The sequence below is a fragment of the Cervus canadensis genome, chromosome 30, assembly GCF_019320065.1.
Source record: "Cervus canadensis isolate Bull #8, Minnesota chromosome 30, ASM1932006v1, whole genome shotgun sequence".
Lineage (NCBI taxonomy): Eukaryota > Metazoa > Chordata > Mammalia > Artiodactyla > Cervidae > Cervus > Cervus canadensis.
The window spans coordinates 356,149-383,974 of NC_057415.1; the positions used below are offsets into that span (position 1 = coordinate 356,149).

The 27,826-nt window shown below is 41.8% G+C and overlaps 1 protein-coding gene across 1 annotated transcript in view; it reads right to left on the reverse strand.

Annotated features, from left to right (window-relative positions):
- Positions 1 to 27,481, reverse strand: part of SLC18A1 (solute carrier family 18 member A1) — a 49,994-nt gene extending 22,513 nt beyond the window's left edge. Inside the window, exons 1-4 of the mRNA XM_043453829.1 lie at positions 27,355 to 27,481; positions 8,166 to 8,380; positions 5,393 to 5,753; positions 4,736 to 4,794 (exon numbers count right to left, since the gene is read on the reverse strand). Of these exons, the coding sequence (XP_043309764.1) occupies positions 4,736 to 4,794; positions 5,393 to 5,753; positions 8,166 to 8,364 (619 nt within the window). The 5' untranslated portion in view covers positions 8,365 to 8,380; positions 27,355 to 27,481. The remainder of the gene's footprint in view (positions 1 to 4,735; positions 4,795 to 5,392; positions 5,754 to 8,165; positions 8,381 to 27,354) is intronic.
- Positions 27,482 to 27,826: the final 345 nt, after the last annotated feature.

A 27,826-nucleotide genomic window follows, 5' to 3' on the forward strand; every position in this document is an offset into this window, starting at 1 on the left:
CTGAGAAACCAAACAAGCATAAACGGATGCATCACATGGTGCACAGAAGGCTGGGTGCCCACATTTCCTGCTTAAAGTTCAACATCCTGCCCACTGGAGCCAGGGCTGAGCATGTAACCCAATGCCCTGGACTGAGAACTGATCCCTAGACCCTGCTTTTGGATTCTCCATATGCAACAACCTGATTTGATCTTTGCCATAGCTGGGTCCTATTGGGTCATCTGGAGTGGGAGACAAAAGCTTTGTGTGCTTGAAGGTCCATGGGTATTTGGTAGAAAAGAATATCTTGTGATTCAATCGGATCCTTCCCCTCATATTGGAAAATCTTTTAGCCAAGTCAGATCAGTGAATATTTGTTAAGTAATACTGACCATGCAGCTGTGCTGGACTCGGCAGCAATGTGAAACAGAGACCACCCAGTTCATGCCCTTGAAGAGATGCAGTCTACTGGAGACTGACAAGCACGCATGAAACTGAGGGCCAAACAGGAGCATGTTGTCAGAGACTAAATTACAGAGTGTTGGAGTTAAAGTCGATGAGTCCAGACATGTCTCATCTCAGATTCTAAGACAACACCGCAGAAAGGGAGAAGACGTGCTCCCAAAGTGTCTGCATCAGCAACGTTGAACCCCTTTGCCCGTTCATTACAATGGCTCTGCTTATAATCTTCCCCCATTACTTCCCCACATGATCACACCGTCTCCCAAACATGCAAATGATTGGCCTCTTCCAGAGGCCAAATGTTTGCCAGACTTCCAATGATCTCTCCCAGGCTTTCTGATTTCAGTCTCTGAGAATAGTTAGACCAGCTCACCCCTGTTTGCCCAGGACCTTCATGATCTTATTTTATTTTAATTTATTTATTTTATTGGTGAACAGCTGCTGCTTTACAGTCTCATGCTAGTTTCTGCTGTAAAATGAGGTCAATCAGCTACATATATATACACAGATATTTCCTCCTTCTTGGACCTCCGTTGCACCCACCCATTCCACCCATCTAGGTCAAGAAGCATGTGAAAAGAGGATCAACATCACTAATTATTAAAGAAATGAAGATCAAAACTTCAGTGAGGTATCACCTCACGCTGGTTAGAATGACCATCATCAAAAAATCTACAAAAAAAAAAAAAAAATCTACAAACAATAAAGGGTGGAAAGGAAGTGGAGAAAAGGGAATCCTCTTGCACTGTAGGTGGGAATGTAAATTGATGCAGCCATTATGGAGATCAGTATGGAGGTTCTTTAAAAAACCGAAAATAAAACTATTTTATCTTATTTATTTTTTTGGCCACACCTCACAATATATGGGATCTTAGTTCCCCAACCAGGGAATTGAACCTGTGCCCTTTGCAGTGGCAGCATGGCGTCCTAACCACTGGACCACCAGGGAAGCCTCTAGGACCTTTGAGGTTTTAACATCAAAAGTCTCACATCCTGGGAAGCCCCTCAATCCCAGGCAAACTGGGTGGCTGGTCCCCCCTGTTTAGGAAGACCAAAGTAATTCTGCACCCCTAACACAGGCCACCGTTTAACTCCTAATTACATTAAGTTTGTTTTCCAGCTAGGGGCCATTAGGGAGAGATGGGCATCAGTAACCTTGTTTAATATTTAAAACCCTGAAGGGGGCTTCCCTGGCGACATAGTGGATAAGAATCTGCCTGCCAATGCAGGGAACATGGATTCAGTCCCTAGTCCAGGAAAATTCCACTTGCTGCGGGGCAACTAAGCCAGAGTGCCACAGCTATTGAGCCTGCGATTTAGAGCCTGCGCTCCACAGCAGGCGAAGCCACAGCAATAAGAGGCCTGAGCACTGCAACGAGGAATAGCCCCCCCTCCCTGCAGCTGGAGAAAAGCCAGCGCAGCAGCGAAGACCCAGTCCAGCCAAAAATAAAATAAATAAATAGTTTTTTTTTTTTTTAAAAAAAAGACAAAACCCTGAAGGAACGCTACATAGGATCCCCTAAACACCAAATGTTTGCTAGAGTTAGGTCAGCTCAGTATAGCAACACTGGTTATGGCATAGAAATAATTATTATTTAATACACACAGTTTGATAGATAAGAAAGCTTTCAAAACATGAGTTCTTGGCAGAGAATCAGGCAAGGACCTTATGCTAAAAAGTATGGGATCCACTAGGACCCTGCGTTATCTTATTTTACAGCGTGTTTGTCGTGTCTCCCAGGCAAGCATCAAGTTTCCCAGGGAAGCCCCTGGGGTCCAGGGGTCAAGAATCACTTGCCAATGCAGGGGGCATGGATAGGATACCTGGTCCAGAAAGATCCCACATGCTGTGGGGCAACTAAGCCTATGCACCACAACGACTGAAACCCGGATGCCTAGAGCCTATATGCTCTCCAACAACAGAAGCCACTGCAATCCTGAGATTGAGAATAGCCCCCTTCCATCTCAACCAGAAGAAGCCTGGGCACAGCAACGAAGACCCAGCACAGTCAAAAATAAAGCAAATAAATCAATAAATATTTTTTAATGGAGTTTATTAAGGAAAAAAAAGAATCTGCCTTCCAATGAAGGGGACATGGATTCAATCCCTGGTCAGAGAACTGAGATCCCACATGCCATGGGGCAACTAAACTTGTGTGTGGCAACAACTGAACCCATGCTCCGCAACTAGAGAGCCCAGTGCTGCAAACTAAAGAGCCCATGCAGTCTGCAGCTTGTGCACCGCGGCCAGAGAGAATCCCACGCAACACAGTGAAAGGTTCTGCTTGCCACAATGAAGACTCAGCGTAGCCAAAAATAAATAAGAACTCCTAGAGTTCTTAGAACTCCAAGAACTCCAAGATGTGTAGAACCACATCCTTTCATTCTTTACATTCCTCAGTGACTTTCCACCATCAAGGCATCATACATGTGCACCACAGACATGAATTCTATCTGTCTCATTTGACGAGACAGAGTGCCTTATTACTTTTTAATTTACTGCTTAGCATAGGTTATGGCTTCCCTGATAGCTCAGTTGGTAAATAATCCACCTGCAATGCAGGAGACTCCAGTTCAACTCTAGGGTCAGGAAGATCTGCTAGAGAAGGAATAGGCTACCCACTCCAGTATTCTTTGGGCTTCCCTTATGACTCGGTTGGTAAACAATCTGCCTGCAATTCGGGAAACCTGGGTTCAATCCCAGGGTCGGGGAGATTCCCTGGAGAAGGGAAGGGCTATCCACTCCAGTATTCTGGCTGGAGAATTCCATGGACTGTATAGTTCATGGGGTCGCAAACAGTCAGATACAACTGAGCAACTTTCACTTTCACCACTTTCAGCATAGGTTGAGCTCCTAGAAGTTCTATAAAGATTTCCAACTTTAAGTTCTTCATTTTCTGTGATTCGCCTAGAATGTCACAAGTAGGCTGATGTTCTCAGATAGAACTTCACACATGGAGCTCCTGCACTTTGTAGCTTCCAGCCCTGAATGAAACGAGTTCCTGTTAAGCACTGGTAGAAAGGAGTCCAGTTCCCTGCTGGAAGGGATGGAAGCTTCAGAGGAACAATAGGAAAAGTAGAAAAGTAATAGAAAGGGAGTAAGAAAAACAAGAGGGAGGGTGGTGGTCCAATGGTTAACAGTCCGCCTGCCAATGCAGGGGACGTGAGTTCTGTCCCTGGGCCAGGAGGATCCTACATGCCTCAGGGCAGCCTAGCCCCTTCAGCAAAACTCCTGAGGCATGCACTCTGGAGCCTGCGCTCTGAAGGGGAAGCAGCACATCGAGAAGCCCTGCAACTAGAGAAACCCTGCGCACAGCACCAAAGACCCAGCACAGCCACAAATAAATAAATAAACAAACAATTTGGAAAAGAGAAACAAGAGGCAGAATGGGTGTGCTACTTGGAGCAGAGGCAGCAGAGCCACCAGGCTGCCTTCCCCTTTATTAACCTCTCCCCACCCCCTCACCCTCGCCCCATATTCATTCTTTCTTATTTTTTCAGGGTCGATTTCCAGGTGTATTTTATTTCACTTAATATTCTCATTTTATCTACATTTTATTGGGAACATTTATCTGATGCTGGGTAGACTATTTGTCTTTCTCTTTCTTGTTTCTTTAGCAAATTCATTTTCTAAATCTATAACCTTTAATGGCCTTCCTTGAAGGCAGTAAACTTTTTGGAATTTTCCAGTTGCTATTGACCAATTTAGATTTTTTGTTAGTTGCCCTTTACCCTTGTAGATCAAAACATTATGACCTATTCTTAAAGATGGGAGGTTTGTACTAAATTCATTCAAGGGATTACTCTCACACACGCATACACACATGCACTATATTATACATATTAAAACAGCCTTCACAATTTTCCCCAGCTGGATGAAGTGAACTATCTGTACTTTTACAGTGTAATATACAAATGCTGGGCTTCCCAGTTGGCTCGTGGTAAAGAGCCCACCTGCCAATGGAGGAGATACAGGAGATTCAGGTCCGATCCCTGGGTCGGGAAGATCCCCAGAGGAGGAAAAGGCAACCCACTCCAGTATTCCTGCTGGGATAATCCCAAGGGGTCACAAAGAGTCACATACAACTGAGCACAGATACAAATGCCACATAGACTAAGTTGTCTCTACTGCTCTGGTCCCCATAACAAAACTGTAAAGCATTTAAATCAGTGTCATAGGCCACTTAGTCAAATGACTAATTAGCTGACTTGACTCTGCTATCTTCCCTGTAATGCATGTGATAAAATCAAAGTTAATCAATGAAGGGAAGAATAGAGGGAACAAATTACTTACTAACTGTGGAGATAAACATGATAACAAAGCCAGCAAACATGGGGATGTGATATCCGATCCTAAAAGGGAACTAAAAAAAAAAAGATACAAGTCCAATAGCCATCCATATACTTGCACTATATTGTTTCATGTAATTGGGAACAGAAATGTGGTTATTTGAGTGCCTCTGAATGCAGGTATAGAGATGGAATATGACACTTGAATACATACAAATAAACAGGCAAATTTACCTGTCAGCCAGGACCCAAATCCTCTTTTCCAGAAAAGATAACCTAAGCAGAGTGCATATCTTTTTGAAACATCAGAATAATCCCAACCACGAAGTACTAAGAGGCCAGCACTCTAGACTGCAATAGGCTTGTCCTATTTCCACCCTTTCCCCACTTAAACCATGTTCCAAGGCACTGAAATAACACCAGTAGAATACTTCTGTTCACTGGTTCTCTTCTTGGTACTCAACAGTCATGACGTTACAAAGAAAACCTGAAACCCGTGGCATTACGCCAATATTGTGTTATCCTTCCCAAACAGCTGACTGCCTGGGATACAGACAAGTAATCACCTTTATCCCTTCTAACCACCTTTATGATATCTTAGCCCATTCTCCTACGTCTGAGCCCCTGAGTCCCCTATATGGTACTGCGTCCATCAAGATACTTGTTGGTAAGAGGTCCCATGAAGGGGTTGACCAGAAGTTGCATCAGAGCCTTGGAAGCAAATAGAACCCCGATCCATATGTTCTCTTCCTTCAGGAATTCTGTGGCTTGAAAGCAGTTGTTTCCATGTGCTGGGATGGCTTCAGTGACTGGAGGGGAGATGGTGCCAGAAATGCCACTTGTCCTTGCTATGCCATTGGGCACACTTTCTTCAATAGCCACTGTGTTGTTTTCAAAGAAGGAGAAGATAGTGGAAAAGGTGGGAGTGAGGGCAGGCCGGGAAGTTGTGGTGGAGCCGAGATATAGAGAACCACTGATGTCTTTGAACTCTATGGCATAGAGGTAGGTGGGCGCGATGGGCACTGAAAGTGAAGGACAGTCATGAGGGCCAAGGCCAGATTGTCTTTTGACTGTTAGCTGGTTCAGGGACATTATCACACAATCCAGATTTATGCTCATGGAGATGTCTAAGTGACATGATGTGAAGTCCACTCAAAGGCTGTGCCAGGACTTCCCTGGTGGTCCAGTGGTTAAGGACCCACCTTTCAACTGAGGACATGGGTTTGATCCCTGGTCTGGGAACTTAGATCCCACATGTTGTGGAGCAGCTAAACATGTGTGCCACAACTACTGAGGTCCATGCGCCCTAGAGCCTGTGCTCTGCAACAAGAGAACCCACTGCAATGAGAAGTTCATGTACTACAACTATAGAGTAGCCCCCACCCACCACAACTAGAGAAAGCCCGGGTGCATCAACGAAGAACCCGTGAGCCACAACAAGAACCCAGAACAGCCAAAAAAAAAGACTGTGCTTGCCCAAATTATCCTATTAGCTCAAGTGCCTGAATTCCAACCATCATATAACTGGTCCTCATTATCCCTGGATTCCACATTGGCTCATTCACTCACTGGCTAACATTTATTTGTAATCACCAAAATCAGTGCTCACAGAGCCAGCACGGTTTCTCTCAGACACACACGCAGAAACACTGAGTCATCAGATGCTCAGCTTTGCAGCTGAGGCCACCTTCTTGTTCGCCTCTCATGCAGGCCTGTGGAGCACACGGTGGGAGGAGAGGTGCAGGGCAGGAAGGTGAAGCTCTGGGGCCAGCTGGGCAGAGCTCGAATCCACTCGGCACCTGTTAGCGGGGCCGCCTCAGGCAAGGCACTTAACACTTCTGAACCTTGCTCTTTTGTAAAAAAAAAAAAAATGCAATCTACCAGGACAGATAACATTTTTTTATTTAAGATTATAATCTATATGGGGTATGCGTGTGTATGTGTGTATTTTCCCAAGGAGCAATTATTTGTTATTAAAATATTAATTAACTAAATGCATGCATGCATGTGTGTGCACCAAGTCAATTCTGTTGTGCCTGACTCCATGGACTATAGCCTGCCAGACTTCTCCATCCATAGGATTCTCCAGGCAAGAATACTGGAGTGGGTTGCCATGCCCTCCATCAGGAGTTCTTCTCGACCCAGGGATTGAACCTGAGTCTCCTATGGATCCTGCATTGCAGGCAACCAACTAAATATTAATTGACTAAATCTAGTACTCAGGGACTTCCCTGGTGGTCCAGAGGCTAAGACTCCATGCTTTCACTGCAGCGTCACGGGTTTGACCCCTGGTCAGGAAACCGAGACCCAGCAAGCCCCAAGTGAGGCCATAAATAAATGTGAATATAGACAAATAAACCCAGTGTTCACAGAGACTTACAGAGCATAACTATCACAGATAAGAGCTGACTGTACTGGATTTACAGATTTGTCTCAAGACGATTCTTGTTTAGAAGCATATATTTCACCCAAGGGACTTCCCAGTTGGTGCTAGTGGTAAAGAACCACCTGCCAATGCAGGAGACATAATGAGACATGGCTTCGATCCCTGGGTTGGGAAGATCCCCTGGAGGAGGGCATGGTAACCCACTCCAGTATTCTTGCCTGGAAAATATCAAGGACAGAGGAGCCTAGTGGGCCACAGTCCAGAGGGTCTCAAAGAGTCGGACACAACTGAAGTGACACAGCATGCATGCATGCATTTTATCCGAGGGGAAATATGTTAGCACCCATTTATATACCAGCATAACTAAATGTAAAAATTAATATACTACCAACTTAAAAAGAAGAACTGGGAGGGAATGAGCCACAGGAAAGTAAGATTTGGATAAGGAGTTGGAAATCCACATAGAATATGTTAGGCTTCCCTGGCAGCTCAGCTGGTAAAGAATCCGCCTGCAATTCTGCAATGCAGGAGACCGGGGTTCGATTCCTGGATCAGGAAGATGCCCTGAGGAGGGCATGGCAACCCACTCCAGTATTCTTGCCTGGAGAATCACCATGGACGGAGGAGCCTGGTGGGCTACAGTCCAAGGGAGAGCAAAGAATCAGACATGACTGAGCAACTAAGCACAGACAAAAGCAACACAGTGAGAAGACACTCACTATCCCAGAGGCCTTTGGAATAATTAGCACCCTGGAAAGGAGTAGGGGGAGGAAGGAAAGGATTTCCAGTTCTGGCTCCAGGTCAGCCTCTTTGATTCGGTCAGATGCTCCCTGAACCTCCTTCTCTTTGAACCTCTGGGGTCTTTCAGCAAAGGTTCGCAAGTTTCAGACTCCATTTCCTGCTGTTTCCTCCAATCCCTAGTGATCTTGGTGTCTTCAAGCACAAAAGGAAAGTCTCCAGTCCTTTCACTGCAGAGTTCTAACCGGGCACATGCTGCCCCTGCGGCCCAGAGCAAATTAACCCCCAGCACCAAGACCCCCAAACGTACCCACCACCGTGAGCAGCATGTTGTCCAGGAGCAGAGCAACAAACACCACCAGCAGCACCAGCTTCCGGGACTCTCTCCCCTTCTTCAGTAACCGCTGAGGAGCATCCAAGACTGTCCTGAGCATGCTGAGGGCTGGGCCAGGGCAACTTCTCCACCAGGTTCTCAGGGAGGATCCTGTTATAGTTACAGGTCTTTGCATAAAGAAGGGAGAAATTCTGTCCAGAAAAGTGAAACTCATGATTAAAATAAGAAGTACAAAGAATTGCAAGCGATATTTGTTTTTTTTTTTTTTTCATTTTTTAAAAATATTTTCTTGAAGTATAGTTGATTTACAATGTTGAGTTAATTGCTGCTGTTCAGCAAGGTGATTCAGTTATACCTATGTACATATTCTTTTTCATATTCTTTTCCATTATGTTTTTTTTCTTTTTTTTTTTTCCATTATGTTTTATCACAGGATTCTGCATATAGTTCCCTGGCCTTGTTGTTCATCCATCCTATATATGATAGTTTGCATTGGCTAATCCCAAACTCCCAAAAATCAGATGGTATTTGAACTTTTCCGCGCTCACATCTCTGTTCACTTCTTATACATCGCCATAATTCTATCCCGTTCCTGGAATGCTTTCCAAGAAAGCACTGCTTATCAGCTTTTTATATCTGGAACTTTACCCTGCACATTAAGCAGGCTTTATAGAGTATCATGGAGTTCTGTGTTTCTCAAACATCAGACATTTGCCCACCACCTTGGTAGTTTATGGCATATCTGAGGACTACTTGTATTGTTATTTACTTAATCTTTTCCTCTAAAGCCACTCTTTTTAAAAGCTGAAACACTATTGTTTAAACACATAACTTTATGTACTTTGTCAAAAAAATAATATTCTACGTCTATGTACCACCCCAAAGTAGCCCATGCGCCGCAGTGTTATTAAAACTTCTGTTGCCAGTGAGAAACACTGACTTCGACCAGCCTTTTCATCTCACAGATGAGAAATCTGAGATTCAAGAAGCTAAGAGGTTTGTCTCTGGTCACACAATTAATGACAAACTAGAACAAAATCCCAAGTTTTTTTTAACTTGCAGGAAAGTACCCCACCACCTTTCCCTGTTCTGTAGTACTAGAAACACACCTGTTTTTTTGTTTAAGCTTACAAACTCCTGCTCAGATATGTGTGCTACTCTGTGTAAGTAAAATCCTAGCTTTCATGATTCATTTTCTACTTAGGACTTCACCTCATTAGTCAGCAAGAAGTCACAGTACTTGGTTAAACTTCAGGTAATAACAGTTGCTGCGAAGAATTCCATTTTCTTTTATGCTGTTTCTGTTGTAGCATCAACAATTCCAGTTTTATAATGTTTGAAATAGATTACTGTCAAGAAACATATCAGGCTCAAAAAATTGTGTTCCTCTTAATTTGAAACCTATCTTAAGAAAATAATCAGAAATACAGTCAAATATTTTAAAGTAAATAATTAAATGTTTAAAATAAATAATCCTATTTATGTCAGTGAAGAAATGATACATTTTGATGGTAGAATATAAATAGCTCTCAAAAATAATGTTTTCAAATAATTTTGATGATTTAGAAAATACCATATGTTAAGAAAAAAAGGATATTAGACTGTATTTATAGCCTGACCTCAATTATATAAAAGCTATAGATGCACCATTAAAAGAATAGAAAGATACACACACAAGAGCCACACAAAAGTTATTATAATCAGTGACAAATTATCTTCTTTTTGAGTTATTCTATAGCTTAATTATTCTACAATTAACTAATTCCATAATATAAGAAATAAATAATTTTAAATGATTATCATTGGGCTTCAATAGTCAACTTCACATGTTGGAAATATCCAAGCAGTGAGCTACTCTGTTCTAAGGCAAGGGCTAGAGGAAAAATACCGTCCACACTACAGATCCAAGTGACTGAGGGGTGCCCATGGAACCAAATTTTCAAAACAGAAATTAAGAAATAACCAGAAAATGCATGCAAATCATTTAAGAACCTTCATTTCTCTGAATGCAAGGAAAAGCTATTTCTAAATACAAATTGACTTAGGATATATAAGAAATGCATACATAAGAAAATAAGAAGAGACTAAAAGAAAAACAGTGGAAAGCTAAAAGATGTAAAATGGAGTAAAATAAGTACTCTGAGAACAGACCAAAAATATACAAGTGATCAAAACCAAATGGAACAACAAAGCAGACAAAACCAGGAATTTGTCAACAAATCAGTAGTAAATTTTAAAGTCATAATTCTCTATTCAGAGACACAAATTATAAAGAAGGATTAAATGTAGGCAGAGAGAGAAGCATCTCAGCTTAGAGTTCACCTGGTATGAGGTACGCGGTGAGGTACCGCCAGCTCTTAACAGTTCAGCGCGGACTTCTCTCATAAAGTGTGCTGCTGGCGGATTTATTACCACAGGTTATCTGAGGAGGCCCTGTGTGCCCTTTGTCCACAAAGATTTAATTGGAACCTTAGCTCTGAGCGTCACGGGGAGGAAAGCAGCATTGAAGAGCACGAAGAGAGGGGAGGAATTACCCTAAACAAAGACGCACTGGGCTACACTGTTTTCCATCCATGCTTATCTATCATCAAACACATTAACTTTTGTCTGGGTCTGAATACAAATTGGAAGACAATGGAACCAGGGTACAGATCCTATCCCTTGTTACTTAGTCAAAGAGTTCCACATATCCACTTGCTTTCTGGAAATAAACAAATATTAGAACATCCACAGGACCAATTTAAAAAAAGACAAACATAAACAAAAAAACTGCAATTCTCAAGTATAAAAATCCAACTCCCATGGCCTCTTTGGAGGCATCGACTGTGCACTTCCATTTTTATATCCCAAAACTAGCTCAGTGCCTAGCACATAGCAGCCTCCAGTAAATATTTCTTGTGTTGATGACTGGATGGATGGGTTACATGAGAGAGGATGGCTCTTTATGGAAGCTTGGAGTGGCCCTATAGGTCTATACTTTTATGACATTGAAGAGTCATCACTAGGGCAAAGAACATGCATGCTAAGTCACTTCAGTCATGTCTGACTCTATCCGACCCCACAGGTTGTAGCCCACCAGACTCCTCTGTCCATGGGATTCTCTAGGCAAGAATACTAGAGTGGATTGCCATTTCCTACTCCAGGGGATCTTCCTGACCCAGGGATCTAATTCTTGTGACTCTTGCTTTGACAGGCAGCTTCTTTACCATTAGCACCACCTGGGAAGCCCATGCAAAGAACATAAATAATTTATAAAAGAGCAAATACGACTTTTGAGCAGAGTAGCCGCAGAGTTTTCCTAATTGTGCAAGTTGTAGCTCCTCCTAATTGTCTTAATTAACTGGGGAACTTTCAACTTAGGGCTTAAAAAAGAGAGAGAGATTTAAAGAAAAACTGGGGAAAAAACAGGAAGGAAACAACAGAAACAGGAGGAAGGGAGTATATGAGTTTTCTATTGCTGATGTAACAAATTACCACACACTTAATGGCTTATAAAACACAAACATATTATCTTAGAGTTCTGGAGGTCAGAATTCCAATATAGGTCTTACTGGGCTAAAACTCAAGGAGCTGGCAAGGTTACAGTTATATATTTTCAGTTAACTGTAGCCATACTAGTTCTTACAGACTAGCCAAGTTTGGAGTGTTCTCATAAATGCTCATCATTGTTAATAATCAGACTGTTGTCTATCAAACAGAGGTGAGTTCTTATCTTCCTCCTGTTTAAATTTCTAAAGTTAGGGGAAAAAAAGATGGTGTGAGTATATGCTCAGTTGCAACCAGCCCTTCGAGACCCTATGGATTGTAGCCTGCCAGACTCCTCTGTCCACAGAATTTTCCAGGCAAGAATGCTGGAGTGGGTTGCCATTTCCTACTCCAGGGGATCTTCCTGACCCAGGGATCTAATTCTCGTGACTCTGTCCACGGAATTTTCCAGGCAAGAATGCTGGAGTGGGTTGCCATTTCCTACTCCAGGGGATCTTCCCAACCCAGGGATCGAACCCTTGACTCCTGCATTGGCAGGAGGATTCTTTACCACTGAGCCACGTGGGAAGCTCAGTATGAATATAGGGAAATATAAATTCAAATACACTCTTAGTGCACAAATAGATACAGTTCTTTTAAGAAGCAATTTGGCTTTCTATCTCTTGTCTTTTTTCATTTTCTGGTTTGGAATAATTTTTTAAGTTGATGTATAGTTAATTTACAATGTTGTGTTAGTTCCAACACAGTTGGACTAGTCTAATGACACACAGACTGAGCTCTTACTTTGACTGGTGACTTTTTATTTTTAAATGTTTTCAAAATAATTTGCATAATAAACAAAAAATCTATAGTTTTTGCCATTTAGCATCAGTCAGTTCAGTTCAGTCGCTCGGTCATGTCCAACTCTTTGTGACGCCATGGACTGCAGCACGCCAGGCTTCCTTGTCCATCACCAACTCACAGTGAGACCCAGTTATATATTAATAAGTATATATAAATTTTTTCAGACTCTTTTCCATTATAGATTATTATTGAGTACAGTTCCCTGTGCCATACAGTAGGTCCTTATTGCTTACCTATTTTATATACAGTAGTGTGTATATATTAATCCCAAACTCTTTATTTATCTCCCCCATCTCTTATCTTTCAAATCATAAAATATCCATATCTTTTAAGCTAGTAATTGCACTTTTAAAGACTCTATTCTAGGAAAATAAGCTAAAATATAGGGGAAATATCACAGGTACAAAATTTTTATCAGCAGTGAGGGAAAAGTTAGAAACATCTCAATGTCCAACTGTAGAAAAAGATTTAAGTGTATGGATTTTAAGGACTGACATGTTGATGCTAAAACAAGGAAAAAAGGTTTATTATGAAGGCTATATGTCAACCTGGAAAAAAAATATGTTTATACCTAAATATTATAAAAGGAAGTAAGAAAGTAGAATGTAAACCTTCATGTAAATTCACAGCAGCGTTGTGCACAATTGCCAAAAGGTGAAAGCAAACCAAGTGTTCACTGATGAATGAACAGATGAGCAAAATGTGATATTTGCATACAGTGGGATATTATTCAGCCTTAAATATGAAGGACATTCTGACACATGCCACATGGATAAACCTTGAGGACATTAGGGTAAGTTTAATAAGCCAGTCACAAGAAGACAAATGCTGTTTGATTTCACTTATTTGAGCTAACTAGAGTAGTGAAATTCATAGAATCAGAAAGTAAAATGGTTTCAGGGATCTAGAGGGAGGAGGAAGTAAGTTTTTGCTTTGTAAGCTGAAAAACTTTCAGAGATTGGTTGGTTGCACAACAATATGAATAAACTTAATGCTACTGAACTGTCACTTTAAAATGGCTACAATGATAATTTTTTTATTATGTGAATTTTATTATAATCAATTTTAAATTTTATGTGCATTGCAATTTTTTATCTATAAAAATTCCATACGCATAAGACAAATGCGTGCATGCATGCTCAGTTGCTTTAGTCGTGTGCAACCCCATGGCCTGTAGCCCACCAGGATCCTCTGTTCATGGGATTCTCCAGTCGGTTGCCATGCCCTTCTCCAACATAAGACAAATACACCTAAGTTATATTAGCGGTTATGCTAAATGGCATAACAGTCCCATCATCTAAATGCTAAATGGAATCCAGTCCCATCACTTCATGGCAAATAGATGGGGAAACAGTGGAAACAGTGACAAACTTTATTTTTTAGGGCTCCAAAATCACTGCAGATGGTGACTGCAGCCATGAAATTAAAAGACATTTGCTCCTTAGAAGAAAAGTTATGACCAACCTAAACAGCATATTGAAAAGCAGAGACATTACTTTAGCTACAAAGGTCCATCTAGTCAAAGCTATCGTTTTTCCAGTAGTCAAGTATGGATGTGAGAGTTGGACTATAAAGAAAGCTGAGCACCGAAGAACTGATCCTTTTGAACTGTGGTGGTGGAGAAGACTCTTGAGAGTCTCTTGGACTGTAAGGAGATCCAACCAGTCCATCCTAAAGGAAATCAGTCCTGAATATTCATTGGAAGGACTGATGCTAAAGCTGAAGCTCTAATACTTTGGCCACCTGATGGGAAGAAGTGACTCACTGGAAAAGACCCTGATGCTGGGAAAGATTGAGGGCAGGAGGAGAAGGGGACGACAGAGGATGAGATGGTTGGATGGCATCACTGATTCAACGGACATGAGTTTGAGTAGGCTCCGGGAGTTGGTGATGGACAGGGAAGCCTGGCATGCTGCAGTCCATGGGGTCACAAAGAGTTGGAGACGACCGAGCGACTGAACTGAACTGACTGATGCTAAATGGCAAAAAACTATAGATTTTTTGTTTATTATGCAAATTATTTTGAAAACATTTAAAAATAAAAAGTCACCAGTAAAAGTAAGAGCTCAGTCTGTGTGTCATTAGACTTGTAGATGCTGAGTCTCCAGGACTAATACATTTCTAGCAAGAGCAGCCTGTTGAGAATAATCTAGAACTGAAATAGAACTTAGAGGCTCTTTGACAGTGGTTCTGTTACCACTCCAGTTAAAGTGGCTGGAAAACAGCATCATCAGACAGACGGCTTTTTTTTCCAGACCAAAGAACACGTATAAACCAATTACACTTACGTTTGGCTGTGGTCAATGTGGCCTACCAGAGTAGATGTTCCTATGACTGCGACACAGAGGGTGCTTTTGTTTCCCATTGCTTCCTCTTTCTCTTGCTGTTCAGATATTTAACAATCAGTCCCAACTTCCTCTTATATTAAGTATAGGTCAGTGTTCCAGCCTCAGACTGGAGAGGTTTGGTTTTTGTCAGGGGCTTCTGAAAAGGCAGCAAGGGGATTGTTGCATTAATGGCTGTGATCTACATGGCATTGTGTGTGCATGCTCAGTTGCTCAGTCATACTCAAGTCTTTTTGACCACACCAGTAGGCCATCAGGCTCCTCTGTCCATGCAACTTTCCAGGCAAGCATTCTGGAGTGGGTTGCCATTTCTTCCTCCTGGGGATCTTCCCGATTCAGGGGTCAAACCTGTGTCGCCTGCTTCTCCTGCATTGATAGACAGATTCTTTACCACTGTGCCACCTGTGGGCCCTGCAAATGGGATCCGTGTCCCCAAACATGGGAATGTCTTTGTCTTGTAAACCGGGGGAAGAGCCTATTTCAGGTAAACAGAAAAAAGATGTTTAAAAAACCAAACTCAAAATAAGCTGGAACCTCACTGAATGTATTATGGAGAGCTGGTAGCAAATAGCAATACGTAAGTAGACTGAGGATGGGGACATTCAACCACCTCCCCATGTGCCCACTAGCATAATTTCTCCTTCAGTGCTCTTAAGGAGAAAGCCTTGCCTATGGAGGCAGCAGACTCTGAGAAACTAGCTCCCTTATCCCTGCAGCCAGGTCCCTTCAGACTCAGTCTGGATTTCCTTTGGCCAGTGCCACCAAGGGGAGTCTGCACCTGTCCTATTACAGTGGAGAATATGCTAGGAGAATGCCCTGGTAGGACTTGTCCGTGGTGGGCGCTTCTGCCTGTTGCTTCTCATCTGCTTGTTGCTGTTGCCCAGTCACTAAGTTGTGTCTGACTCTACGCGACCCCATGCTTCCTTGTCCTTCACCATTTCCCGGAGGTTGCTCAGACTCATGTTCCTTGAGTTGGTGATGCCATCCAACCATCTCATCCTCTGTCACCCCCTTCTTCTCCTGCCCTCAATCTTTCCCAGCAATGGGGCCTTTTCCAATGAGTTGGCTATCTCACTCTTTTTTCTTTGATTCTTCAGTATAGTCCTGAGCCTCATGTCCACACACTTGGCTATCTGGAACTCTCTGCTGCTAAGTCACTTCAGTCGTGTCCGACTCTGTGCGACCCCATCCCTGGGATTCTCCAGGCAAGAACACTGGAGTGGGTTGCCATTTCCTTCTCCAATGCATAAAAGTGAAAAGTGAAAGTGAAGTTGCTCAGTCATGTCTGACTCTTCGCGACTCCATGGACTGCAGCCTACCAGGCTCCTCCGTCCATGGGATTTTCCAGGCAAGAGTACTGGAGTGGGGTGCCATTGCCTTCTCCATCTGGAACTCTCTACCTACTATCAACACCCCTTCATCTTCTCTTCCCTGGTCAGGGCCCTCCTTTCTAATTCTTTACTGCCTCTTGTTATGTCATTTCAAAGTCTTCCCTTAACCTGGCATCTTCCCCTGATGACCAGGGGGTACCACCTCCGCCTAATTTGACTCAAGCCTGCTCTGCTCAGGACACAGAGCCCCAGCTACACCTTACCAGTCAGTGTTCCCACCTCCTTTCCTTTAGTACCCATTGTATCTCTGAAGGAGTTGGTTAAGAACAAAACTGGGAGAGGGAAGGATTATTATGAGATTATATGAAATTTTCTGTGTGCAACTTTTAAAAATTGTAAGAAAGAAAGAAAGCAAAGTGCTCAGTTGTGTCCAACTCTTTGCGACCCTATGGACTGTAGCCTGCACCAGGGACCTCCATCCATGGGATTTTTTAGGCAAGAATACTGGAGTGGGTTGCCATTTCCTCTCCAGGGGATCGTCTCGACCCAGAGATTGAACCCCGGTCTCCTGCATTTCAGGCAGACGCTTTACCCTCAGCCATCAGGGAAGCTATCCCCAAAATTGTAAAGCACTATAGAATTTTAATTATTTTCTTGGGCTTCAAAATCACTGCGGACAGTGACTGCAGCCATTAGATTAAAAGACACTTGCTCTTTGGAAGAAAAGCCTGACAAAACTAGACAGCATATTAAAAGGCAGATATCACTTTGATGACAAAGGTTGGGATAGTCAAAGCTATGGTCTTTTCAGTAGTCATATACAGATGAGAGAGCTGGACCCTAAAGAAGGCTGAGAGCCAAAGAATTGATGCTTTTGAACTGCAGTGCTGGAGAAGACTCTTGGGAGTCTCTTGGACAGCAAGGGGATCAAGCCAATGAATCCTAAAGGAAATCAACCCTGAATATTCGTTGGAAGGACTAATGCTGAAATTGAAGCTCCAATACTTTGGCCACCTGATGCAAAGAGCTGACTCATTAGAAAAGACCCTGTTGTTTGGAAAGACTGAAGGCAGGAGGAGAAGGGGATGACAGAGGGTGAGATGGTTGGATGATATCACTGAGTCGATGGACAGGAGTTTGAGCAAACTCTGGAAGACTGTGAAGAACAGGAAATCCTGGCATGCTGCATTCCACGGGATTGTAAAGAGTTGGACATGACTTAGCTACTGAAAAACGACAATAGAATTTAAATAATCTGGGACTTCCCTGGGGGCCCAGCAGTAAAGAGTCCACTTTACAATATAGGGGAAGTAGGTTCAATCTCTGATGAGGGAACTAGAGAGCCTGTGCACCAAAACTACTGCTCCTGTGGGCTCCCTAGAGCCTGTGCACCACAACAGGAGCCCATGGAGCACAACTAGAGAAAGCCTGAGCATGCAGTGAAGAACCCAAAGGCCACAGTAAAGATCCAGCAGAACCAAAATTTTAAAAAAATATTTCTTTAAATATTTATTCCAATAAATAAAAATAAAATGTAATCTGTGGTACATATACACCATGCAATATTACTCAGCCGTTAAAAAGAATTCATTTGAACCAGTTCTAATGAGATGGATGAAACTGGAGCCCATTATACAGAGTGAAGTAAGCCAGAAAGATAAAGACCAATACAGTATACTAACACATATATATGGAATTTAGAAAGATGGTAACGACAACCCTATATGCAAAACAGAAAAAGAGACACAGAAGTACAGAACAGACTTTTGAACTCTGTGGGAGAAGGTGAGGGTGGGATGTTTCGAAAGAACGGCATGTGTATTATCTATGGTGAAACAGATCACCAGCCCAGGTGGGATGCATGAGACAAGTGCTCAGGCCTGGTGCACTGGGAAGACGCGGAGGAATCGGGTGGAGAGGGAGGTGGGAGGGGGGATCGGGATGGGGAATACGTGTAAATCTACCTTCCATTCAGAATTCAGCTACCAAATGTACCCGTCCTTGACAATGTGAGCAGAATTCCACAACCAGGACTGAGGGTTTTAAAATCCACCACTAACCCTTAGAATCAGAGCCTCAGTCATGGCCCCTTATTAACTATATTTATTTATTTATTTTTAATATTTTGTCCATTTATTTATATATGTATGGAATTATTAATTGTATTTAAAAAAAAATTTTTTTAACCTCACTGCGAGGTACGTGGAATCTTAGTCCCCCAGTCCAAACCACTGGAGCACCAGAAAGTCCCTCCTTATTAACTTTAATTCGTAGACCAGAGTTGGAAAAGCTACCATCCTACAAACCATTGATCAGAGGGCCTGTGGAAATGTCCATGACTTCAGTGTAGGTATGAAAGGCCAATGGTAATTTCTCATAGGAACAAAAGCCATGCTTTCTATAAATGTCTTTCTACAAATACCAGGAAACAGAGAAGAAGCACCTAGATTAGCAGAGTTTGGGTCTTATGCCATTTATTAGCGGTGAGACTTTGGAGAAACTATCTAATTTTTCTGTGCCTCAACTTAGAGAGTTTTTGCTAAATTTGCTAATTTATAGTACTTTGTAATTTATTGAGTTCCTGTGAAGATTCAGTGAATAAATTAACAGCAAGCACTTAGAAGAACACCCATCACATGGAGGGTACATATTAGATCCTACACACTTATCAGAAAAATAATAACACATTGACTCTGCTCTGACTAAATTCCTCTATTTGTTGGGGGAATTTCCAAACGCTAAGTTCCCTAAAATCAATTCCTCTTCAAAATGCACTACCCACCATGAACTGCTTCAGAGCTATTACGTCTTGCTAACCATGAGAATTTAAGGGACCTTACTCAACAATCACATGGGACACGCCATATTGCTCCCTAATTCAAGTTAGCCCCAAATTCTGTCTAACCAAAAAGATCTGCCTTCCTATGGAGACTAACCTGACTTCAGTAAGTCCTAGGTGACCTCTCTGTTGCCAGTTAGGCAATCCAGCAAGTCATCCCATGCTGTTTTACATGTTCTCTCTGTCAAATCGTACGTGTTAATCTTGTCTCTACAATTTAGCCTTTAGTTCCTTAGAAACAGGGCTTCCCGTGTGGCTCAGCTGATAAAGAATCTGCCTGCAATGCAGAAGACCTGGGTTTGATCCCTGGGTTGGGAAGATCCCCTGGAGAAGGGAAAGGCTACCCACTCCAGTATTCTGGCCTGGAGAATTCCATGGACTGTATAGTCCCGACATGACTGAGCGACTTTCACTTCACTTCCTTAGAAACATTCTTTATAGTAAGGTTTGTTATTGTTTCGTCGCTAAGTTGTGTCTGACTGTTTGTGATCCTGTGGACTGTAGCCTGCCAGGCTCCTCTGTCCATGAGATTTCCCAAGCAAGAATACTGGAGTGAGTTGCCGTTTCCTCCTCCAAGGGATCTTCCCAACCCAGAGATTGAACCCAGGTCTCCTGTACTGGCAGGCAGATTCTTTACCACTAAGCCACCAGGCAAGTTCCATAGTAAGGTTACCTTCACTTTAAAGATGTGGCACAGTGTACAGAAGAAACTAATGTGACATTGTGAAGCAATTACACGTCAATTAAAAAAGAAGATGTGATACAGGGTCAGAGATTCTCTGCCTGAGGTTACAGAGCTTAGCCCAATGCTCTCTAGTTCCTTGGAGGCTTTCCAGTGCCTAGCACGATGCTGAGTGCATTATCAGTGCTCACTCAATATGCACGCATGCACGCTCAGTCACTTCAGTTGTGTCAACTCTATGCAACCCTATGGACTGTAGCCCACCAGGCTCCTCTGTCCATGGAATTTTCCAGGCAAGAATACTGGGGTGGGATGCCATGCCCTCCTCCAGGGGATCTTCCCAACCCAGGGATTGAACCGGCGTCTCCTACATCTCCAGCATTGCAGGCAGGTTCTTTACGCACTGCGATACCTGGGAAGCCTCATTCGATATGCATTGCTTGCTAAAAAATGTCACTCTAGCTCTCAGCCTTAACGCCATCTTTTGAGAAACCTCTGTGATATGAGAGCAAAGTGGAGGAAGAAGCGAATGTGCTGGGTGAAGCACAAAAGAAGAAAGATGAGCAGAGGTCCAAGTGAACTTGTACACCCAAGGAAGCAATAGAAACAAGAGAAGTCAGAGGCCAGGGACACTGGTACTAATTGTTGGACTGCATGCCTACAATCTAGAACTTGTCTCAGTGGGTCTGGAATATCTATGGCCATTCTGATCACCTCTACCACCTTTGAGAGACCCACCTTGCTCATATCAAAGTGGTCCCTTTTGGTCCTTTGCCCTGGACCTGTTATATTATGGACTAGTTCTCTTCTCAGTTGTGGCTGAATGTAAAATGTGTATAATAAATCATCTCTTGTGCTGTCTTAGCTAAAGAAAACAAAAAATATCACTAAAGCTTTTACTGCCCCTCCCATCAGACATCATAAGTAAGCTAGGAAATAAGGCCTCTTTCTGGCAATGGTCAGACTCTGATGTTGAGACAGTACATGCACATTGCCATGACAACTGATGGAAAAGTGGAAATGATACAAATTAGAATAAACCCTTAGAATTTTTTCCTGAGAATCCCAGATGTTCCAAGTCTAGCTTATCCCCAGGTCATCTTGCAAGCAAAGAAGGGGCTTCAGACAGATACCAGGTCAGAGCTTGGTCTGGAATCCTCATTTCAGATCATCAGAAACACCCACCTGTCTTAGAAATAATTTGGTCTTCCAAAGTTCCCCTACATGGAGATAAGAGCAGCTCATCTAGAATTAACCTGCATCAGAGGGAATCTTCCAGATTTATCCAAAAGCATAATAGGGGACAGAGCCAGAACTGGGCAGCTATGGATCCTATAGAGCAAAAAAAAAAAAGCATGGTCTAAAGTCTAGGAAGATTAGGGCTTCCCTGGTCCAGTGGTTAATAGTCTGCCTGCCAATTCAGGCTACATGGGTTCAATTCCTGGTCCCAGAAGATCCCACATACTGTAGAGTGACTAAGCCTATGTGCCACAAATATTGAGCCCTTGTGCTGCAACTATTGAAGTCCATGCACCCTAGAGCCTGTGCTCCAAAACAAGAGAAGCCACTGCAATGAAAAGCCTGAGCACCACAATGAAGAGTAGCCCCCGCTCTTTAAAACTAGAGGAACACAACTCAGCAACTTTCACTTTCAGTTTAGTTCTTTGTTTGCTTATGTGAGATTAGTGTAAAAAAATTTTTTTAAAAACATCTCCTTTTGCCTTTAGCAATTTTTGTATTTGTAAAGTTTAACCCTTAGTTGGTTCTTAACAATCCAGTCTTTGTTTGACCTTAGGTCTCATGAGCTGAGTGCCTACCCTCTCCAGGAAGGAAACTGCACCAATATTTGTTCCTGTTAAATAGCAACTTAGCTTGTTTTGCCTTGATGTCAATAAATATCAACATCACTCAAAACAAACAAACAAAAAAAACTAGAGGAAGCCCACACACGTCAACAAAGACCCAGCGCAACCATAAATAAATAAATAAATAAAATAAGAAAATTAAAAATAAAATCTAGGAAAGTTAGATTTGTCTTCCTAGCTTAGCCACTAACTTGCTTCTGGAACTTGGGAAATCACCTTACTTCCCTGAGCTTCAGTTTCCTCATTTGTAAATTGGAGAAGTTAGGTTTAGTTGATCCCCAAGCAGGAAAGACAAGAGACATGGGTTTGATCCCTGGGTCAGGAAGATCCCCTGCAGTAGGAAATGGCACCCACTCCAATATTCTTGCCTGGAAAATTCCATGAGCAGAGGAGCCTGGTGGGTTACAGTCCATGGGGCCGCGAAGAATCAGACATGATTGAACAACTAAACACATACACACACAAGGTCTACAGTTTTAACAATCAAACTAGTCTCAGAGGTAAAACAACAAGCTCCCATCAAATGTTGAGTCTATGTTGTCCTTCACCACTTTCTTTGTCCCAAATTCCTTCCAGATCTCTGCAATACAGAACTTTTAATTTGCCTGATCAGGTGCTTATTTTGCCATGAGTTGAAACTGCTTCCTATTAAAATGAAAACCATAATATTCTAAACAGGTGTATCTTAATATTCCTAATTTTATTTCTGATTAAAAAGTATAATGTAAGATTATATCAATAAAATGACAATTATAAAGAATGCAAATATCCCATAACTCAGAGATAGTCACTGTTAACATCTATATATATATATATATATATATATTTCTTTCCAATATTTTCTCAAGGGTGCATGTACATCTATAGATAATAGAAATTTTACTGTGTATGACATTTCCTATAGAATTTCTACTTAACACTGTATTGTGAAGAATTTTCCCATGTTTAAGATATTTTTCTGTCTGTCCAAGAGTCTGAATAATATTTTATCAAATAAATGCATAAACATTTACAGAAATGATTCATTTTGTTTGAAACATTTGGGGTGAGAAACAGCTGTCTTTGATCTAGCAATAAAAGGAAGTCTTTGACACAGGGCACCTAGAGTTTCAAGGACACTTTTTCCCATGACCATATCATGATAAGGCCAACATCTTATTGCATAAACATTGGTGCATTATGTTTAAACACTGCTCACTCTTAAGTAGCCATGTTCTTATCATAGGGGGCCCTCTTCGGTCTGCATCCTTCCCACAACACAACAGTGACCCTAGTGACAATGAAAGTGACATGAAACAGAACCAGAGGCCTCAGTGTTCAGAAGGCCAAGGTCAGTTTCAAGTCTATAAAGCTCACTCTGCATCTGAGAGTCAGAATTAGGAAATACCCGTATACATAAATATGTTCAGTTCAGTTCAGCTGCTCGGTCATGTCCAACTCTTTGTGACCCCATGGACTGCAGCACGCCAGGCTTCCCTGTCCATCACCAACTCCCAGAGCCTACTCAAACTCATGTCCGTTGAATCAGTGATGCCATCCAACCATCTCATCCTCTGTCGTCCCCTTCTCCTCCTGCCTTCAATCTTTCCCAGCATCAGGGTCTTTTCAAATGAGTCGGTTCTTCCCATCAGGTGGCCAAAATATCGGAGCTTCAGCTTCAATATCAGTCCTTCCAATGAATATTCAGGACTGATTTCCTTTAGGATGGACTGGTTGGATCTCCTTACAGTCCAAGAGACTCTCAAGAGTCTTCTCCAACACCACAGTTCAAAAGCAAAGCATCAGTTCTTCGGTGCTCAGCTTTCTTTATAGTCCAACTCTCACATCCATACATGACTACTGGAAAAACAGTAGCTTTGATTAGATGGACTTTTGTTGGCAAAGTAATGTCTGTGCTTTTTAATATGCTGTCTAGGTTGTTCATAACTTTTCTTCCGAGGAGCAAACGTCTTTTAATTTCATGGCTGCAGTCACCATCTGCAGTGATTTTAGAGCCCCAAAAAATAAAGTCTGTCACTGTTTCCACTGTTTCCTCATCCATTTCCCATGAATATATATAAAAATATGTAAATATACATAAATATAATTAGCTTATTCTCCCATCTCAGGCTGAAAATTTCATATTGATGATATTACTCTTGTTTATGCCTTGTTACATGGAAATGTATAGACCTAGTGATTTAATTTGCTGTGATTTGTCTTCATAATGTTTTCCTTGTCCCAGATTTTCCAGCAAAGACAGACACACATTATATGGGGAAAATTAGGTCACTGGCATGAGCTTTTCTTTCCCTGCCCTTCTGTTAATATAATTTTCTTCCTCTTAATCGTTTGTGAAAAAGAGTAAGTTACATTTACATTTACAGTAAATTTACATTTCTGTTTGCAATGTTGATTTCTGGAAGTCTTCTTTTAAATCCCTGAAAACAATGACATGAAATCTTCCCAACTGATATAAGGAGACTCAGAGACAAAAAGAACTGAGGACTGGTCCAGGGTCACACTGTTCATAAGGGGACAGTCCGCTGAGACGGAGCTGGTGACTCTGAGTCCCATGTTCCAACCACATTCCCTGCTGCTGAGATCCACTGGTCTTGCCTTCGGGGTAAAATAAGGATAGGATTTCAATACAACAAGAGGATAGTAACCAGCATACAATCTGACAGGGTGAGTGTTCCTTAGGAAAAACCCTTCATTTAGAAGTATAATGTTAGTGGAGAACTGTTCATCCTTAGGAAAGGAGAAACTCATTTGCATTCGTCTACTAGATATTTTGGAGAAGGAAATGGCAAACCCACTCCAGTATTCTTGCCAAGGGTAATCCCATGGACAGAGAAGCCTGGTGGGCTACGGTCCAAAGAGTCGCAAAGAGCCAGACATGACTGAAGTGATGTAGCATGCACGCACTACATACTTATTATGTTTATGTGCAAGTTACCTTGCCCTAGGTACTACAGATAACTACTACAGGTAATACCTACAGATATCTAGGTACTACAGATAGAATACACAAGATATTTATAAGATATGTGTGTGAACATGTGTGTGGGCATGCACGTGTGCATGCTAAACCACTTCAGTTGTGTCTGACTGTTTGTGACCCTGTGGATTGTAACCCACCAGGCTCCTCTGTCCACGGGATTCTCCAGGCAAGAATACTGGAGTTGATAGCCATGCCCTCCTCCAAGGGATCTTCCTGACCCAGGGACTGAATCCACGTCTCTTAAGTCTCCTGCATTGGCAAGCAGGTTCTTTACCACTAGCGCCACCTGGGAAGCTCACTTATAAGATATGCTGCTAAGTCACTTCAGTCATGTCCGACTCTGTGCAACCCCATAGACAGAAGCCCACCAGACTTCCCCGTCCCTGGGATTCTCCAGGTAAGAACACTGGACTGGGTCGCCATTTCCTTCTCCAATGCATGAAAGTGAAAAGTGAAAGGGAAGTCGCTCAGTCCTGTCCAACACTTAGCAACCTCATGGACTGCAGCCTACCAGGTTCCTCCATCCATGGGATTTTCCAGGCAAGAGTACTGCACTGGGGTGCCATTGCCTTCTCCAACTTATAAGACAGTCCCTGCTTAATACAAACTAGTCATGGAGATGGGCCATTTATCAAGCTGTGAGAAAAGAGCCTGAGACAAAGTAATTAATATGCACATGATTGATCAAAGTATACAATAATAATGCTACTTAAAACATATTTAGCACTTGCTATTTGCCAAACATTTGCAGTAATCTCTTTTAAGGCTTACAACAAGTTTATGAAGATGGTAGCATTGTGATCTCCAGTTTGCAAATGAGACCTTGAGACAATAAATAAGCAAATGAATTTTTGTTCAAGACCACAGGACTAAGGAAACTAGGACTTCAACTAAGCTGTCTGGGTCCAGAACCTGTTAAACATAATACTGTATTCCACCCCCTCCCTCAGGTGATGCTCTGTGTGTGAATGTATGTGACTTTGAACATTTAACATTCAATTTAGAACAGAAAAATAGACCTCTGCAATTATCAATTATTTATATCACTGCACTATGTCTTCTGACTTTTAGCAGTGTACAAAAGTGTTTTACACTATTGCAATTGTTCAATATCTGTGTTTAGCTCACTATTATTTTATATAAATAGTTCCATATACTTAAATTCCACTATCTTATACATCATATGCATGCCACTAAATATAGAATCCTTGTCTAAACCACTATTGCTATTTAGGTTACTACTTCATTTTCTCTATGAGTACTCATTTTGCCATTACAAGCTATAAACACATTCCTTTGGTTAATAATCCCATTACTGAGATTGCTAAAACAAACGATTGGATCAAACACTATGAACAGTTTTATGATCCCCAACCCATACCGGGTTGCTCTCCAGAAGGACTGGCCAATTTACAAAGCCAGGAGTAATGTGTTGGTGCCCTTCTTATTCCCTAATCCTGCCAGTGCTTAAAAAAGAATCCCTGGGTTAGTTTTGCTAATTTAACAAATACAGTAAAACCTCATGATATTCCAGCTTGAGTTTCTTCATTATTAAGAAAGCTAAGATTTTCCCCATGATTTCCTATCTATATTTTTCTATGTGTACAATATTTGTTTCACCATTTCTCTTTCTTATATGCTAAGGAAATACTTTTAAAAAAATGAGGAACAGTGTTCAAATATTAATGCTTTCATAACTGGGAAATTCTCATATTCAATTCACTTGACTAAGATTTTTTAATTACTTGTACTACACAGATACCATCATAAGACTCTAAGAAATTGCAAAATAAAAATAATTGTAATTATTTAAAAGTTGGAGATGGGACTTCCCTTAGTGGTCCAGTAGGGAAGACTCCATGCTCCCAATGCAAGTTTGATCCCTGGTCAGGGAACTAGATCCCACATGCCACAACTAAAGACCCAGTGCAGCCAAATAAATAAATAAATACTTATTCTTTTTTATTTTATTTAGAATCATTTATTTTATTTTAAAATAAATTTTAAAAGTTGGAGATAGTGCCAAGTAATACCAGATATCTGATATTACCATTCAGAAATATGATTCTATAAATGGAAATGCCACTTTTTCAATTAATGACACTTAGCTATGTTGTTGTCTTTAAGAGTTTCAGGCTTCTTTGAGATTCTGACAAAAACCTATGGGTCATCTCCATGAAAGATACCCATATGCATACATTTTGCACAAGGTCTCATAGATTTCCATGGGTCCCCAGTTAATGATTCCTGTCTCAGCAATATTATTTGTATCATTTTTTTTTTCTTCAAAATGTTTCTCCTAACTACCCTCTTCACTATATCCCATTGCCAATCCCCCTGGTTTGTATCTGGGGTTACAGAGAGGAACAGCATGGGAGAAAAGTGTAAATAACCCTAATGCTGTCATGGCAGTGATGAGTTCTTTAATGGAGGTAAGGCCAGCATGTGGTGGGGGTGTGCTAAAGAAGATCCATCAGTATAGTTTGACTCACCACTGCTCACCCCAGATAATTTCAATAGCTTCCTAACTGGTCTTGATTTCTCCTTTGCCTTTTGCCCCAATTCACTTTTTGCTTACTAGAACAAAATGTCTTCTTAAAGCCTAACCAGATCACATTATCCCTTTGTAAAACTCTCTAATCACACTAAGAATAAAATTCAAACCCTATCCATAGCTTCCAAGGCTCTACTTTGTCTGGCCCAGTCCTCTCTCTTACTATTCTTTGCTAAGTTGAATCCATCCTAGTGCCACTGCCCTTTCACCCAAGGACTTTTGCACTTCTTTCCCTACCTGAATCACACGTCTCCTGGAGCTTCCAGAACTTTCTTTCTCTCTTCATTTAGATCTCAGGTGGCTGAGAGGTGCATTCCCTGAACACACTGTCTAAAATCTTCTCTCAGGACTTCCCTGGTGGTCCAGTGGTCAAGACTGCACATTTCCAATGCAGGGGCTGCAGGTTGGACCCCTGGTCAAGGAACTAGATCCCACATGCAGCCACTAAGAGCTGGAACAGCCAAATAAAGAAAGAAAGAAATATTTTAAAAAGCTAAAATAAAATCTTCTCTCCACCCTGATCATTCTTTTACTGTTCACTCTGTTTTATAATTTTTCGTCACACTTGCCATCACCAGGCACTTTATTAATATGCGGTTTGGTTTCTGATTTTTCCACTCATAAATACCATGAGTAGAGGGACTTTGTTTAGGTACTGGTGCAACCGTACCTAACAGTGCCTGCCCAGTACACCTAATAAGTTGTTCCA